Source organism: Nicotiana attenuata, unplaced genomic scaffold (genome assembly GCF_001879085.1).
Source record: "Nicotiana attenuata strain UT unplaced genomic scaffold, NIATTr2, whole genome shotgun sequence".
NCBI classification, from domain to species: domain Eukaryota; kingdom Viridiplantae; phylum Streptophyta; class Magnoliopsida; order Solanales; family Solanaceae; genus Nicotiana; species Nicotiana attenuata.
Window position 1 is genome coordinate 15,541 of NW_017671019.1, and position 16,995 is coordinate 32,535.

The 16,995-nt window shown below is 34.7% G+C and overlaps 3 protein-coding genes across 6 annotated transcripts; 1 reads left to right on the forward strand and 2 right to left on the reverse strand.

Annotated features, from left to right (window-relative positions):
• Nucleotides 1-161: 161 nt before the first annotated feature.
• On the forward strand, nucleotides 162-4,844 carry LOC109205287 (AAA-ATPase At3g50940-like). 2 transcript variants are annotated; one of them, XM_019367985.1, is made up of 4 exons: nucleotides 162-578; nucleotides 1,435-2,068; nucleotides 2,537-2,946; nucleotides 4,756-4,844. In XM_019367985.1, the coding sequence occupies exons 1-3, from the start codon at nucleotides 253-255 to the stop codon at nucleotides 2,909-2,911; spliced, it is 1,335 nt and encodes a 444-aa protein (XP_019223530.1). In that variant the 5' UTR covers nucleotides 162-252; the 3' UTR covers nucleotides 2,912-2,946; nucleotides 4,756-4,844. The 2 variants fall into 2 exon arrangements, with proteins under 2 accessions (XP_019223530.1, XP_019223529.1); XM_019367984.1 differs by lacking the exon at nucleotides 4,756-4,844 and having other exon boundaries at nucleotides 2,537-3,071.
• Nucleotides 3,264-7,657, reverse strand: LOC109205288 (phosphatidylinositol/phosphatidylcholine transfer protein SFH6-like). 3 transcript variants are annotated; one of them, XM_019367986.1, is made up of 11 exons: nucleotides 7,606-7,657; nucleotides 7,422-7,514; nucleotides 6,255-6,531; nucleotides 5,703-5,802; nucleotides 4,703-4,969; nucleotides 4,534-4,611; nucleotides 4,301-4,402; nucleotides 4,020-4,069; nucleotides 3,831-3,930; nucleotides 3,637-3,750; nucleotides 3,264-3,530 (listed from the first exon to the last, which is right to left on the reverse strand). In XM_019367986.1, the coding sequence occupies exons 2-11, from the start codon at nucleotides 7,426-7,428 to the stop codon at nucleotides 3,411-3,413; spliced, it is 1,215 nt and encodes a 404-aa protein (XP_019223531.1). In that variant the 5' UTR covers nucleotides 7,429-7,514; nucleotides 7,606-7,657; the 3' UTR covers nucleotides 3,264-3,410. The 3 variants fall into 3 exon arrangements, with proteins under 3 accessions (XP_019223531.1, XP_019223532.1, XP_019223534.1); XM_019367987.1 differs by having other exon boundaries at nucleotides 3,405-3,549; XM_019367989.1 differs by having other exon boundaries at nucleotides 3,444-3,535.
• A 1,788-nt stretch (nucleotides 7,658-9,445) lies between these two features.
• LOC109205289 (bifunctional nuclease 2-like) lies at nucleotides 9,446-14,494 on the reverse strand. The gene is made up of 11 exons (XM_019367990.1): nucleotides 14,208-14,494; nucleotides 13,280-13,588; nucleotides 12,690-12,860; nucleotides 12,536-12,585; nucleotides 12,378-12,434; nucleotides 12,237-12,302; nucleotides 12,052-12,126; nucleotides 10,755-10,873; nucleotides 10,260-10,351; nucleotides 9,814-9,869; nucleotides 9,446-9,679 (listed from the first exon to the last, which is right to left on the reverse strand). Exons 2-10 carry the CDS (start codon nucleotides 13,569-13,571, stop codon nucleotides 9,817-9,819), a joined length of 975 nt encoding a protein of 324 aa, XP_019223535.1. The 5' UTR covers nucleotides 13,572-13,588; nucleotides 14,208-14,494; the 3' UTR covers nucleotides 9,446-9,679; nucleotides 9,814-9,816.
• Nucleotides 14,495-16,995: the final 2,501 nt, after the last annotated feature.

The window sequence follows — 16,995 nt, forward strand, 5'->3', positions numbered from 1 at the left end:
GCTACAGGTTAAAAAGGGGCGGCGCCCCGTGCAATTTTTAGAGTACCTTTCGTTCTTGGGCCTCAAATTTCACCGCAAACGGCCCAAGAGTTCTCCAGACATCTTCGAATTTCTTCCACTAACGTCCTACAATTTTCTTGCCCGCCAAGACATGACCCTACGTAAACACTTTAACCCCACCCCCTCCCCCAAAGTCCCGCAATTTTCCAACATCATCAGAAAACCTTAGCAGAAAACAAAGTTAAAACAAAAATGGAGTTGTTCGAATCCGTGCCATCTTCCAAAGCAATTTTGACGGCGACAACTTCTCTTACCGCTTCTGTAATTCTCTTCAGATCAATAGCTAGCGATCTTGTACCTGAAACACTTCAGCACTTCTTTTCTTCACGCTTTCAGAAACTATCGAACCGCCTTTCCTCACAATTGATAGTTGTCATAGAAGAATCTGAAGGTCTCACTTCGAACCAGATGTTCGACGCTGCTAACGTTTATTTGGGTACTAAGGTTTCTCCTTGGACTCAAAGGATCAAAGTCAATAAGCCCGACAAAGATGAAGAGCTCGCCGTCACTGTTGATAGGTAAACCTCGGCTTGAACTACATATACTTAACAATTTTTAAAATGTGTAATTTATAATTTATAGTTTGATAAGAAGTTCGTACAACTGTAACAAATTGGTAGTGAGCAGGGGACGATTTCCACTAAGGGGTTCATAAAGGAAAAGGGTTAAAAATTAAAAGAGACTGGGCAATGGGAAAGTGACCTCATCAAGGTTTTGAACCCGTTGACCACGAGCTATGTACAGTATAATTTATAATTTTCCAGCAAAGGAGGTTCATTCCGCCCCTTAATCCGCCCCTGGTAGTGAGTGCAGCCAGTCTTAAGGATATAACTTATATATACGTTGTGATTCTATTTTACACCAGTTATTTAATCGTGCTTATTATATATGCTTTTTGTACCATAAGACGATTAGCTGAATTATACTCTCTTTTTTTATTATGAGCAATTGATAGAATACTAGCAGAGTTATCTGTATACTTTTAAAATCTCTTACAACAGATTATTTACTCTTTTTTGCATGTTATCATATTAGATTTGCTAATAATCAATGGAGGAGCTGAGCGTAGGGAATCATTGAAAAACTATACAGTGAAAATATGCAAATTAAGAGAGTAAAAATAAAATTTTTGATTATACATAAACGGTTGAATCCCGAATATAAGGAAAAAGTCTTGTGAAGTGGCAAAAGGGGTACAAAAATTGTTTTAGCTCACTGGTCCAAATCTCAGATATGACATTCTATAGTTTTTTTTAATCCCCTTGTATAACTTTATGGCTCTGTTACTGCTACAAATAGTTACTTTTTGTTGTAAGTTATTGACTAAGGTAACTCAAATTTTAAACGTACTGAGTTAAAATCTTGGATCCATAGGTACCAAGAAGTAACAGATTGTTATGAAAATGTGAATTTCACCTGGATTTTGAAGTCCATGGGAATCAAACAGAGTGACAAAAGCTCCAATCCCAAGACCGAGCTTCGATATTTTGAGTTGAGTTTTCACAAGAAGAAAAAGGAGATGGTTTTAAAATCTTATTTACCATATATATTGAGTAGGGCCAAAGAGATTAAGGAAGAGAAAAAGGCAGTGAGGTTACATACAGTGGATTATAATGGAACTGATTATTGGAGTTCCGTGGTGTTAAATCATCCTGCAACATTTGATACAATGGCAATGGAACCAGAAATGAAGAAGGAGCTGATTGAGGATCTTGACATGTTTGTGAATAGGAAAGATTACTATAGGAGAGTTGGCAAAGCATGGAAACGCGGGTACTTGTTATATGGACCACCTGGTACAGGAAAATCGAGCTTAGTTGCAGCTATGGCTAATTACCTTAAGTTTGATGTTTATGACTTGGACTTGAGAGAGGTGCAATGTAATTCGGATTTGAGAAGGTTGTTGATCGGTTCTGCAAATCGCTCTATACTTGTGATAGAAGACATTGATTGCAATGTGGGGTTGCAGAATAGAGAAAATGAGAATGACACAAGCGAAGATGACAAGGTATTGTAATGCATTTATTTGACACAGTTTCAGTTTACTGAACTATTCAATTCCTCTTAACCACACTGCATATAAGAATAGGGAAAATGGTCAAAGTACTCCTCTACAATATGAGGTATCTTAATTTTATTATATGTTATACTTTGAGGACATTCATACCTTGTTGTTAGCAAATTGTTTAGTATGTGTTCTTGATCCTAATAGAAATCCAGTGTGGACCCTAATTGAAGTATATCGGAGGATAATTCTAAATCATAATCAGAAGTAGAGGGGCATATCTAGACCTTTTTTATTATGTATTCTGACACAAGAAATCCACTCATTTCATGCTACAACTCTGTTAAGATATTGCATATAGTAAAGGAATAAGCTTGATCTTTTTCCCTAAGAAATTTCATTTGGTATCACTAGATATTGTTATGTTGTTATACTTTGACCTGTAGTTTGCTAAAATTTCTGCAAATACAGATTACACTGTCTGGGCTGTTGAACTTTATTGATGGGTTGTGGTCGAGTTGTGGGGATGAGCGAATCATAGTGTTCACGACAAATCACAAGGACCGACTTGATCCAGCATTGTTGAGACCTGGCCGTATGGATGTGCACATTGAGATGTCGTATTGCACTTTCAGTGGTTTCAGGATACTAGCATCTAACTACCTAAAAATTGAGGAGCACAGCAAGTTTAGGGTAATTGAGAATCTGCTCCTGAAAGTGAAAGCAACTCCAGCTGAAGTTGCAGGAGAGCTGATGAAGAGCAACAATGCTGAAATTGCACTAGAAAACCTCGTCAAATACCTTTCAAAACAAAATGCATTGCTGACTGAAACAGATGGACATTAGGGACTACAGCGGAGGACAAATAAATTCGGCATAGAGTGAGATATTCTTTCATCTGTTAAAGAGCAAGATTTTTATAGTTCATTAGCTTTTGTTAAACTTGGTAACATAATCATGCTGATTCTTTGATTCTATTCATCATTGGACCTCCATCTATTTATAAGTTTGGCGTGATGCTTTACAAAATCTACTTTTGGTTAGTTGTGTCATTACATGGTTAGAAATATTTCCATTCTGCCTGTATAGAATAGTTTGCAGATGCAGAACTGAAGTCCATCAAATTACTTAACACAACATACTAACAGGTTCACCAACCTAGAAAAGATTTGAAGCTTAAAAGAGGGAGAAAACAAAATGTTGAACAAACAACAATAATATATTGATGTGTTATAAAACGATATATACTGATAGTTACAAATAATAATGGTTAAATCAGAGACCACTCTACTATTCCCAAATTTCATAAACTTGTGCAGTGAGTACTCTTGGATTCGAATCACCATCACGTACAGCTTACTTCTTCACAAACTGGACAGTGACATATATACGAAGAAACATTGCTAGACGTACCTTCTTCACATTCAAATCCTGTTTCAGCAGCATATGTTTCGCAACACCTTACCTGTCCTAGTGAACAAGCACTTCAGAAGCTAATTTTGTTAACCAATCTAGACAAAGAAAACCTCATAGTAAAAGAAAGAAGCAGTTTTTAATCAAATGGAACATACCATCTTTTCCTGATTTCCTCCTACTGATAGCCTCGCAGGGTCCAATGTTGCCACTTTATTGTCTAAACACTCTGCTGTATTGTCTAAACACTCTGCTTCCCTTCCACAGTTCATCTTCATGTAGCTCAGAATCAGTTAAAATACAGTAAGATGGTAATTTACGCGAAGAAAAGCTACTAATAATCCACATTCACCAGTGATATCTTGAGTTTTCTCCACGGCCCTTTATCTGACATTAAACAACCACCATCATTTTCACATGTACAGCTGCCGCCTAGAAAATCTGGCAACTCACTGGGAATCACATAGTTTTTGACAAGATGTTAATCGTTTAAGGAACACTATAACGGCTAGGATAGAGAAAAAAAAATAGAGATAATTACCATTCATCGATGATTTCGAGCAGTTTGCCTTTATAATTGTTGCCAAGAACCTAGAAATTTGACAAGTTATAATTCTTAATGAGCAAACATATAATATGTCCCATTGACTCATATCCTTCCATCTCAATCTACGACCAATTCTGAAGTAGATTACAGGCATCGATAAGAATAAGACTTAAAGATTCAGAAGCTGCTTAAAATAATGATTACCAACAGATGATAGAACTTAATATAAAAGGAACATGGAAAAGCTTGGTCAAAGGGAAGAAGGCATGCCATACATGAATCTTGGAAGTAGTTTCAGGGTCAAGAAAAGGCTTGAGTATATTCCAAATGAGCCTAAATCCAGGTCCAGCATTTATGACAAACATTTCGCCAAGTGTCTGCAAAATTAGTTTCTCAAGGTTAGATATTAGGTTAGCATTCTTATATGGTACATGAAGGCGAAAAAGGAAAAAGGAAATCAGAAACAGATATGTATTACTGCTAGCTAATAAGGGGTATAGCGAATTACTTCAGGGTAAAAGTCATTATCAATCTTCTGCAGCCGCAAAATGACTTCTCGTACAGGTTTTGAGAAATTCCTTAAACTCTATAACATAGAAAACAAATTATGAAACTGAACTATAAGAAGCATATTGTTGAAAATCCACCAGAAAAGACTAATAATTTAGTGAATATACCACTCCTTCGACATCCAAAATGGTTACACTTCTGTCTATATGTCTTTTTGCAGCTACAGAGCAGGCAGGAAACCTGAAGGCAATAGACTTCTCAAACTCTTGAACATGATATTTAACATATCGATCCAAAGTAGTCACTTCCAAAAGCTTTTCCACATTCATTAGCCCCAATCTTTCGATATAAACTGGTCTTCCTTCCTTATCTGTGCCATGATAACCCTGAGGGTAGTTTTGCAGAACTTTATCCCTTTCATGGAAGTCAAAATCCTGAGGAAAATATTGTATACGATCAAGAAACAATAGGTAAAGTGACTAGCATCGACGTTTTAGCAATAACAAGTGCAGACAGCAAGTTCAAACCACTCCAACTTCATGGATGTTTCATAGCGTTGAAAGAGCTATATAATAGTAACGGATTTTGAAAATTCCACTTACAGCCTTGTTTGGATGGTTGTTATGTATCGTTTCATAATGTATCATTTCCTAATGTATCATATAGTATTATATTGTACTGTATCGTTTTGATGTATACAATGTTTGGATAGATTTTATAGTTTGTCGTGGTTTCATGAAGTCATGCACCAACAATGACGAATAAATTTGCAACATTATTAAGAAAAAGTAAGATACAAGGTAAAATTATTATATAAAAAGGTAGGTTAAAAGATAAAATAAGATTATTTAATAATAAGATGGAGGGAAAAAAAAAAAGGTAACGATGCAACCACACCATATCGGTCGCTCCATAAAGTGACACTTTTCGTCGTTATATATCGACAGATTTAACGGTACGATACAATAAAATTTAAGTAACAATCAAAATAAACATAGTATTTGAAATAACAATACGATACAATACAACAGGTAGCAACCGTCTAAACAAGCTGTTAGCTCAAGCCAAATGACTTGTCTCCTTCTCTTATGAATATTCAAGTTATTATGTTAGTTAATGACATTTTAACAGTAACATGAAGAAGAAGAAGAATTAGACTATTTGTACCTTGATTATAGTGTCAGTTCCAAAATCTCTCCTCCACTGAAGCATAGTTGTCCACATGCACTTTGCCTTCTCAATGTCAAACTTTCTAGCTTTCAGAAATCTGACAAAAAAACATTGAACAGCTAATGTGTATACCAACACAGAAGAAGCTTCATTGAGCCCAGTTATGAAATCCAATTTTATGCATCCTACATTTCTAGCATATGTAAATTATAGATCTCTAATAAGAACTCATTATATGAATTTGGCATCAAGGTTAAAATCTGCGAACTCTTGCATTAGCTCAATTATTACAGCACCGAAAATTTAGCAGCTCATGCATAATACAGGTTACACTCTGCATGTTTAAAGGGCAGCCCGGTGCACTAAGCTCGCGCTATGCGTGGGTCCGGGGAAGGGCCAGACCACAAGGGTCTATTAACGCAGTCATACCCTGCATTTCTGCAAGAGGCTGTTTCCACGGTCCTGGTCACATGGCAACAACTTTACCAGCTACGCCAAGGCTTCCCCTTCACACTCCGCATGTTTGTGGTTAAATATTGGCAAGGGCACCTTAATAATTTGAGATTATCATCATGCAAAGCAGGAAGCAGGTTCTCCTTTATCAGCACTTGTCGAAAAGCATTAACAAACTTCAACTCCACAGGGCCCCTAATTTCCTTTATGGTAAAAGAAATTCCAAGATCATTTTGTTTCGTGATTGTCTTCACTAAGGAATTCCCAGCTCCATTGGACGGCTCTCTCTCCACTGTCTTAAAGATCCCAATCCCATTCCTCCTTCTCAATTGATCATCACAATTTCCATCATCAAATGAAGATCCTTCACCACCTGCGCAAATTTACATATTTATAGTTAGACTTAACCATGCGAGTACTAAATCGATAAGTAACAATGCTTCTTGATTGTATCAAAGTCCCTGCATCAACAAAAGCGAATGAAACCTCTATTTATAGGTTCTACTATATCCATTATTTCGATGCTGAACACAGATATATATATGCAAAGAAAACACACTAACATTTCAACAAACAGTATATTCTGAACCATAATAAAACGACAATGTGTTCAGGCTAAGAATCTCAAAAGTTGAACCCATCGAATTTAAATACCGAATTAACCTATGTGCATACACACCAAAAAGCTAAAACACCAAAAGTTCAACCACTTCAATATTCAAAACCTCAAATCCAAAATTAATTGGTTTAGGCTATATATGGATCCTCCAAATCATAATTTGCCTCTCTGCCTTCACTAGGTAGGAGTTAAGTCTGCGTACGCACTACCCTCCCCAGACCCCACTTGTGGGAATATACTGTGTTTGTTGTTGTTGTTGTTGTTGTTGTTGTTGTTGTTGTTGTTATTGTTGTAATCTGGCATCAACCAACCGAAATCATATTTTGCAAATTAATTAAGAGTATGAGTCCTCCTTTCCTGATTTGGGATAGGTTATCTTATGTACTTATATCTTGCAAACTCAATTGAAAAACAAACATAGAAACCAGAATCCTACAGAGAGAAAAAAAAAGACCGGATAAGAAATATACTTTACGGGATTATGCAAAAAAGTATAATCTAATCTCCTATACTGTTTCCTTAAGATTGACTTCTAACCTCTTGATCACATGAGATTATGAATATATTATGTTAATGAAAATAGTAGAGAGAAAATATCAAACTGAAAAACGAACAAAATCGACACATAGATCAACAGTAGGTACCTGACATTTTCTGAGGACTAAAAATTTAAGTTAATTAACGATAAAAATGTATGCTAAACTGATTGAAACCTTATAAAGGTAAATCTCATCACCCTGCAAATTGCAAAAAATAAAATAAATAAATAATTGAGCAATCGGAAAATGTGGAAATGGTATTTAACTACTTTACTTCAAACACACTCACATGGAAACATATTTGGATTTTTGGCTTTGTCAAAGTCGAAGTGAAGAGAAACTGGGGAGTTTCCTGAAGCAGTTAAGCGTTCTGTCTACTTTTGAATAGCGGTTGGTTTTGTTGGTGGGACCCACTACTTGCTATATGGGACCCTTTTTCTTAGTGGCGGGAATATGCCATTGATAGCTTCTGTATCTATATTTTATGCTCTAACCCTCTCTTTTTTACCAACATTTTTATTTTCATTGAACCGTCGCAAAAATAATTCAAAAATATTATTACTTTGAATTATCTTTTCGTTTCTAGATTGAGATACGACCTCTTCACAGGTATCAGGTTGGAAAGTAGACAAAAACTTAGTTAAAACAAACCTATGATTTTAATTTCTGATTTGATGAATTTGCAAACTGGATCAAAACAAGTTTGATTTTATCAATTTTATTTCAATTGTCGATTTAATTTTGGGTGTGTTTTCCCGGTTTGTCCTATTTTTGGCTTTTTTGATTTCTTTTCATCTTTGCACCTCCCTCTTTACTCGTTACATCGGAAAAATATGAGTGCATCGTACTTCCATCATTTTTACGTTGTTAAATACAAAAGAAGAAAAACTAAAAATGTTGAATCAAAAGCATTGCGTATGAATTGTTTTTGTTTGATCACTAACCCGTCCCACCGGACAAGCAATTTCTAGTTTTGTTGACGGAACGAAAACGACCCAAAGATCTTTGATCAATAAAGGAAAGAACCTATTTTTAATAAATTCTACAACAATTACGTGCAAGTTCTTCTCTCTACGATGAAATAAGATACCCGTTGAACTGGGAATATACCCACAAATGGCTGTGACTGAAACACTATTTTAGTTTATTCACTATCACGATTCCTGGTATATTTAGCATCTTCTTTTCTATGCTCAAGCTATTGCTGTCAACACTGCAATCTGAGCCGAGCGCCTACCAAAAACAAGCTCAGTCTACGTTAGTGGTAGCAAAATGTTTAGAAGAAAACAATTATTCACCTATTATCTAATAAAAATTTGATTGAATAATGAACTTTTTAAAAACAGGTCAAATATGAATAAAAATCATATTATCCACTTAGAAAATAAATAACCAATGGATAACTAATGAGTTTAAGTTAAATTCGTGAAGCCTCAAATTGAGAGTTCTTCAAATTTAAGAAACTAGAAATTCCCAAAAGTGATCATATCAAGAAGTCGTGGATAATATGGATATCCATATTGTTCGCCGATTAGCTCATTTTTTTATCCGTATTAAAGATGAATTGGGCCAGATAGTATATCAATTTATGCATTGCCTATTTTCGACCCGTCCATATCCAACCTGACCCGCCATTTGCCACCCATAGTCTACGTACGCTCTACCCTCCTCAAACCCCACTTTGTAAGATTACACTGAATTTATTATCGTTGTTGCTGTCAACACAGCAATGTCTAATAGTGCAGGAACCCGTCGCTTTCCTTATAACTACTACTTCCAATTTCTTTTTTGGTTCCTAAATGACATAGTCAGTCTACCAATATATAGTACCTGATTAATTCAGAAGCGTATCCAAAATTTAAACTTGATAAGTACAACTAAATCCAGCAATTTCTACATTAACCATAGTACCATACATATAGCACCCACCAATGGATTAACTACTAAATCCTGTGTAACATTACTTGCTAACAAGAGCATCTTAAGCTGATTTTTCATAACAGTGGTCACATATTACGATCTCAACTATACTATGATATTGACTATTGAGCTGCCGTTTGGTAACAGCAAGTCCATACCCAATGACATGCCATTTATACAGATCATAACAATTTGTAGGAGATTGAAGGCACAGTTTAAAATGCAAGATTAACATGAAACTGAATAAAGTTCATGTCCAAGAACACCATAAGTTTACCGGTTTGTTTTACATTAGCATTACAATCTATACAGATATTCACAAGTTTTTTTTACATATTAACGGAGAGTTACAATTTGATCTTTGAAGATGCTGACCACATTGGCTCCGATGAATGGCTTCTATATACACAGTAGTCCTTTGCTCAGACAACTCTAAAGCACACCTATGAAACAAGCTTCTAATCAAAATCAACCGTCGTGCTCCTCCAATGTTTAAATTCAAATACACGTCGAAGGAAAGTAAGACTAATAGCTTCGCAGAATATGTAGGGTCGAGGAAAATTATTGGACAATGTACCTGTTATATCCAGTTTCGCTTGGACCGCAGTTGAGTAAGCTTGTCCCTCCACAGAGCTGTAGTTACCAATATACAAGTGAGAATAAAACATATAACCAGGGATATAAACTGGCAAAACAACAAAAAAAAGAGAAAACAGGAAATACGAAAAAAATCCCACAAAAAGAAAAAAAAAATAGGTAGCGAGGGAAGGCCTGTCAGGAAAAACCAGTGCATAAAGTATGCCTGTCAATTCTAGCTTAAAAGATTACACTTCCAGGAAAGAAAATGAACTCGAGAAAATTTAAAAGTTGATACTTCATCTTAGTAGAAAATGGCACCATGCCCCTTCTGCAGGTTCTCATTGATGTAATTTTCTGGACCCATATAAGTAAGCGGTTCACAGAGCATAGATGGTGGCGACAAACCATTCCAAACAAAATCTGGACATGTTAAACAAAGAGTACCTGCATCTCTATATCGTTCTTCAACTGCTGCAATCAGCATGTTCCGCACAAGAATAAACTCCTTTGTTTCAATGCATGGCCGGCCAGAAGGTCTGACCCATAAAACAAGTTAAATTACGTATTTGATTGTCAAACAAGTTAGATTATATTTATCACAACAGAATAAGTGAGTAACATGGCCAATGCGGATACATATAGCCGACCTCAACTTGTGTGGGAATGACGTGTAGTTGTTATAGAATAAGGTACTGTCAAACAACCACATCTGATGATGACATCAATACCAAATTCGTTTGAGGTACATGGAGTTAGAATTTCAGCTAGTTTCAAATTTCAAACTATAACAATCTTATCTCTCAAACAGGAGATAATGCTGTGTGTCATTTCATTAACATATATACCATGTAAGAAAATTGGGCAATTTATTGAACTGCTTTTTCTGAAAAAAACAAGATGTGGATAAAGTTTCACAAGGATTTTCTAAAAGAGCTTTACCTGTCAAGCTCAGCGAACAATAAACCATCCGAACCAGTAGTGTGCACTGCTGGCTTCGGAGTTTCAACTATTCTCATACCATCACTGTAAGCCAAGTACTTGTTGACTTGTATTGGCACCTAGAACAATTAGACAACAGAAGCTTTATCATGTTAGCATTCATTTGGTGCAAGGGTAAGATAAAGTTGGATTACAATACCATCAGATTACAAGCGAGCAAATAGGACTATAGTGATGAGGACTAGAGGAAAATGTGGATGGCCCCAGACACAGTTTCTATACTGAGCTCGATCCGTGGATAGGTTTGGGATTAAATATAGTTATATCCTTAAATTTCCATACTTGGTATGTAGGAGGAAAGTGAGTGGGGAAGTAGTAGTGCTGGGAGGTATAGGACCAGATACAAAAATGGTGGTGACAGTCAATTGAAATATTGAGTTGAGTCTGATCTCCAGCTTATAATCACTACACTGATAAGGGAGGAGCAATTATAATCCTCTCATCTCCCATCATATATCGGGCACAATACAAACCCTTAGAAGTCATTTGGTTTACATAGACATTATCGTTCGCTTGTATCCTCAAGATATTATGTCGAGCAGATTATTAATTAAAGGATCATGAACTGGATTCTACTTGTAAGGTGAGACATATATTGAATATACTGAATATAGTGACAACAGACTAATATTTTAAACATCACATCTAATCAAGTTATTATACAAGAGAATTCATCATTTTTTGTTTAGAAGTAATAAAGAGTAATTACTTGAGCAATATAGAGCACTTAAAAAAGGGAGAGGGTTGCATAGAGGGCAACAAAGGCGGGAAGTAATCAACAAATTGAACCCAAGTTCAGTTGCTGGATAATAATTTTATTCCTGGACCACACAAAAAATGCCACTTAAAATGGAATATTACTAGTTTCAGCTCAGTTAACATATGACAAAGCTAAAAATGCCAGTAGAACTGCCGCCATATTTCATGTTAAGAATTTTTTGGAGCTTGTCGGAGATCAAGAAACATAGAAAATAAAGTTATTCTCCGCAAATTTTATTTGTAATTCTTGGATCAACAACAACACCGACCCAGTAAAATCCCACTAGTGGGGTCTGGGATCAATTAACAGGAATTAAAGCGTCAAATTCACATTTCATTTTGCTTCTCCACCAAATACCATAATCCACACCCCAAAAGGAGGACTAATAGAGAAACCAGAGGATAAATCTTGAGATGGATAAAACACATGTATCAGTTAACTCATGTATAAAACAGAAGTTGGAGACTAGTTATTCACCTTGCTTCTCACAGCAATGTTGATTGCATCAGAAGGACGAAGATCAAAGCTAATAATCTCAGCATCATCATCTGACTGTAATGACAATCACACCAAAGTTGGTTAAGTTGCACCACCTAGCCTAAAAGTGTATTGAAACTTGCGAACGTGATCAATCAAGAGCATAGTAACATCATTTTACACACCTTTGTCAGGTATAACTGAGCATAATATGCCTCATGCACTCTCTTGGTAACTCGGACAAGTTTAACCTTCGAACAGAAAAACTGTCAGATTAAGCCTAAAAGCTAACACAATTACTGGTAAAGCACAAATAACAAGCTTACCGTGTAACCCATCTTCTCAACCATTTCCTTCACAACTTGGTACATTGTTGGTCTGGCCTGAAACAAAGGCAATATTTTTCTTCTTCAGTAACAGGAATAGAACAATGCTGCTAATTTTGGCGGGATCGGTTTACCAGATCCAATATAGGGAGACTTACAATTTGTACATTGCGCACAGCTGCCATGAGCAGCGCACTTGGCATCTCCACTGTCATATAAACAGACACAGAGAAAAGATACAGTCTTATATTTTAATTATGCGCCTAAGAAACAATCTAGTCATTTAAACAAATGAACGAAATATCTACGTACAAACAATAATAGGGAGAAGAAGTCCTGTCCCGTCTTCCATTCTCAAAACAATCGCTGGATGTGGAGCATAATCAGGCAGATGACCTCCTTGTGGATTATTATGGACACATTTCAAATGCCTGCCATCTCTCATCTTGATCATGAAACCATCTGGTCCACTTCGCACTTCAACTACATAGAAGAATAGGAAAGTTACACCACCCAAAATAAAAATTGCTACACTTCTATTTATTTTTGTTTGGGCAAATAGCATATTCACTTTTTCTTTTTTTGACATATGAACTTAAAGAGGTTCTCATCTCTCAGTTTTTGAGAGATAAGATTGCCTCAGACTACCGCGAAGACAAAAGATCACCAAGTAGTAAGGTTTGCAACCGGACTCCAAAATTTGACACGTGAAGAGACGCAGAAAAAAAGGTAGGAAAAATAATGGGAACATCATCACAATGTTTGGCAGGATCATTTCAATACTAAATTAGAAGGTTACACTTTATATGTAGTGTCATTATTATTTGGTACAATGAATCCCAGCATGAGTAATTGTTTCTTGTCAATAAAGAATATAGCAGTTGAGAACAAAGTTAGCATACCAGCTTCTACCACGCTAGAGTTCACATAATCTGCATCGTTTTCATTGGAATTTTCTGCTGTGCTGCCATTTCCATTTGATGATGAACTAAAACTGCATCCAATCGCCTTGCTTACTCGTGATCGTGGTTGACGAGCCACATTAACCCGGAAGCTAGAGATCCCATTATAGCCCCAGAACCCACTCTTCAAAGTCTTAGCCCTCACAACAGAAGATTTGACAGGAACAGCAAACTGACTTGTTTGCTTCCCACGAACCACAGGACAAATAACTGGCCCTTGTAAAGAGCTCATTCTGCCTACTCCGCAATCTACTTAGACAACAACAGATTAAAACCAATGACATCATTTTTTGAACAAGATAACAATAGATTACAACTACGGCTCAATCTCAAACTAGTAAAGGTCACTTGTATAAATTCTCTATATCCATTCAATTCTATTTGGACCTATTTCATTCCAATAACCAACAATTTGTCTGTTAAAACAATGGTCTTTTTCTTTTTTATTTATTAAAAAGATTATGGTAAGTAATCTTTTAAGAGAAATACAAATCTCTATATAGTTAAAGATGACAAATTAAATAGTTTGACAAACTACAAGTGAATTCTAATGTTCCAAAAAACCAGAGGATTACAAAGTATTTGACCAATTCAGTGCTCCAACTGAATTCAAAACTCAGTTTGGGAATAACATCAAAGTCAACCCTTTGTCTCTGATCACTACTTTACAGTCTTTATTTTACTGCTTACTATGTATCAAAACATAGTTAAACTCGCATAAACACAAAAAAAAAAGAGATTAAATCTTTAAACTTAATTCTGCTTGAATTTCGATAAAATTCAACTTATTAAGTAGGATAATCCTTTGATCGATCCAAAACAACAAGCATAATTGCGTTAGGTACTATTTAAGATCAGTACATCACACCTGGATTACAAGCAACAGCTTCCGATCACAGATCGTAGCTTCAACAACAATAAAGTCTTCAACTTTCCTGTTAATTATCTCAATAAATCACAATATTACAAGATTAAGGAAACCAAAGTAGTTTCACAAAATCAGATAAAAGAAAAGGATCAAACAGAAATGGATAATTTACGGCCGACAAAGGGGAATGGATAAAGGAGAAGAGAATTGGTGTGAGTGAGAGAAGATAAGAGATACTTTTTTCTGTGTGTATTGAATTGAATTGAAGAAGAAAGAGAAATAGAGAAAGATTAGTAAAGTCAGTAGTAGTAGATATTTTAATCCCATTGGGGACACACTGTGACAAGGAAACTACTTTGTCAATATGCTTTAATTATTTATTTTTGGAATGACATTTATGCCCTCTTACCTAATGCCCAAGGAAAAACATATTGTTTCTAGTAGTATAGAAGCAATAGTTTAATTTTTAATTGCTTCCAAAAAGAACATGTTTCAATAGTTATAATTTTTTGAAGCTTTGTGAGGGTTTATAACTGAAAAAAATATATTTTCTTCACAAAGTGCCTTTTGTTCCGTGAAAACTGACTTAAATTATAGTATATTTTTTATATCTGAAATTAGGTGGGGATCTGGAGTGTTCTATATGAGTTCTTGGGATTTTTATTATTGATTATTATTAAGAAATTTACAAAATATTAATAAATATCTAACTACGAATTCAGTTATTATTATATATTATTTTGAGATTACAGTAGAAACCTATATAAATTTAAAATCCTGAATCTCCATCTGTTTGTATTAATGTTTTGAAATTATATTAATGTTTGAAGTTTTTTTTAGGTATGACTAAAATATATTTTCTTAATCCATTCTTACTATTCATTTTTTATAAAATTGTTAATTATTCCACAACTTCTAAAAATCTCTCTATTCTTACACGCACTATTCTTTTGTCATGTTTAAATGATTGATTGTTTTCTTGTATTGAACTTTTTATAAAGTTTTAACATTTTAATTTTTTCAATCAAGACACGTTTACAGGAGTTGGCATGATGGATTAAATATATACCAGTTGAAACAAAATATATTTTCTTTTGGTTAAGGTACAGCGTATTAAATATACTTCTATAGATTGAAAGGGATATTTACTTTAGATATGTCGCAAATATCTGAGCATGGAAAAGGGTAGTCCTGGCAATTCAGAAAAATACAGGTTTGTTGCATTGGATGACGTCATTATCAAGCTACAGACAGATACCTTATGCCGCCGAAATTAAAAACTGCGCTGGAAGTGCCACGTGTACTTACACCGGATAAGGCTCCTTCTATTGTCAATTTCGTAAATTTCGGGGCCTTGTTTGCAAATATTCTATGGGCCCCTATCTAGGATACTAGCAGTCTAGAATCTGGATCACGCTCAGATAAATAAAATTATATATGGTTTTTACGGCTTAGCCCTTGCTTAATTATAAAAATACTGAAAAAAAGGTTTAAGAATATATCTCTCGGTCCTATTTATTATTCCACTATTAAAGTAAACTATAAAGCTCCTTCCTTCCCAATTTATTTAATACGGTTTGAAATTCGAAAAATAAATAAGAATTTCTTTGATCACGATCTTTTTGTATATATTTTAAATTTTTAATTACTGTAATTTAGTATACTTAAATAATTTTAAGAATATAACTTCTATTGTAAAAAAAAATTAATATATATGAAATCGCAATCAAAATTAAAATTTTGACTTTCAAATAAATTAAAATGGAGGGAGATGGTTAAAATATTATGATAGGTGTAAATAGTTATTGGAACAAGCAGGCAATAGCTAGCTGGCATGATGTGCTATGGACCAATTAAAATAATATCCATTTAAATGATATGGGCAATGAGAGACTAGTTCAACTGCGGCGGCTTTAATTAGTAGCCAGGCAATGTGTTGGATATTTTTTTCTTGATTTCTGCTTATTTACATTACAGCTTAGATGCCTTTGAATTTACTGGGATTTCATATTCAGTTCATTGGCTACGAAGTTGTGTATCCAAAGTATCTTTCACTTAAAAAAAAAATATTAGAAAGAGTAGGCAACTTATTAGGAAAGATAACGGAGGGAATCATTTGAATTTAATATGTGAATTGAATATTGTTTACCTTAAAACGAATAACAATTAAATTTGTATGCGATTTTAAAGATACGTGAATCGATTCAATATAAATAATTAAAGATATTAGATAAACGAGTGAAAAAAGAAAAGAATAATCAAAGGGAAATTTCCTTTAAGGGAAATTTTCATAAAGCACTATCTTTTAGTAGTAATTAGCCATCTATAGATACCATTTGCTATATTACGGATTATAGATACCTTTTATGTGGTTATAAGTTGTATTTGATGTATTTAAGCTATTGTATTCATGAATACAGTAGTAAAAATAGGCGTGAATCAGGGAAGTCCAGCTAATCAATTGTTGTATTCGAGTGTATTCGACTGTATTCATGGAGTGAAACATGGGATTACAGCTGGACAAAATATTGTATTCGACTGTATTCACGGTGTGAAATAGGGGATTACATCGTTTTTAAAACAGAAAGTGAATCAATTAACATAATAGACTCCTAATATAACTCAACTAACTCAATTATAACACACAAATTTTGTATTTTCAGTTATAAAAAAGATTCTCAACTGAAAAATACCCAATAACATAGCAATCTTCAGAGAAATTATATAATACATCTGAATACATAAATTATATTAATTAAAAAAAACTTATGAATACATTCATGGCATA

Coding starts and splice junctions, on each gene's coding strand:
- LOC109205287 (XM_019367985.1), top strand. CDS start 253: ATGGAGTTGTTCGAATCCGTGCCATCTTCCAAAGCAATTTTGACGGCG. Junction 579..1,434: donor CTCGCCGTCACTGTTGATAG/GTAAACCTCGGC, acceptor TTGGATCCATAG/GTACCAAGAAGTAACAGATT. Junction 2,069..2,536: donor ACACAAGCGAAGATGACAAG/GTATTGTAATGC, acceptor CTGCAAATACAG/ATTACACTGTCTGGGCTGTT.
- LOC109205288 (XM_019367986.1), bottom strand. Junction 5,803..6,254: donor GATAATCTCAAATTATTAAG/GTGCCCTTGCCA, acceptor TTTTTTTGTCAG/ATTTCTGAAAGCTAGAAAGT. Junction 4,403..4,533: donor ATAATGACTTTTACCCTGAA/GTAATTCGCTAT, acceptor CTAATTTTGCAG/ACACTTGGCGAAATGTTTGT.
- LOC109205289 (XM_019367990.1), bottom strand. CDS start 13,571: ATGAGCTCTTTACAAGGGCCAGTTATTTGTCCTGTGGTTCGTGGGAAG. Junction 12,586..12,689: donor TCTTCTCCCTATTATTGTTT/GTACGTAGATAT, acceptor TTTATATGACAG/TGGAGATGCCAAGTGCGCTG. Junction 12,303..12,377: donor TTGAGAAGATGGGTTACACG/GTAAGCTTGTTA, acceptor TTCTGTTCGAAG/GTTAAACTTGTCCGAGTTAC.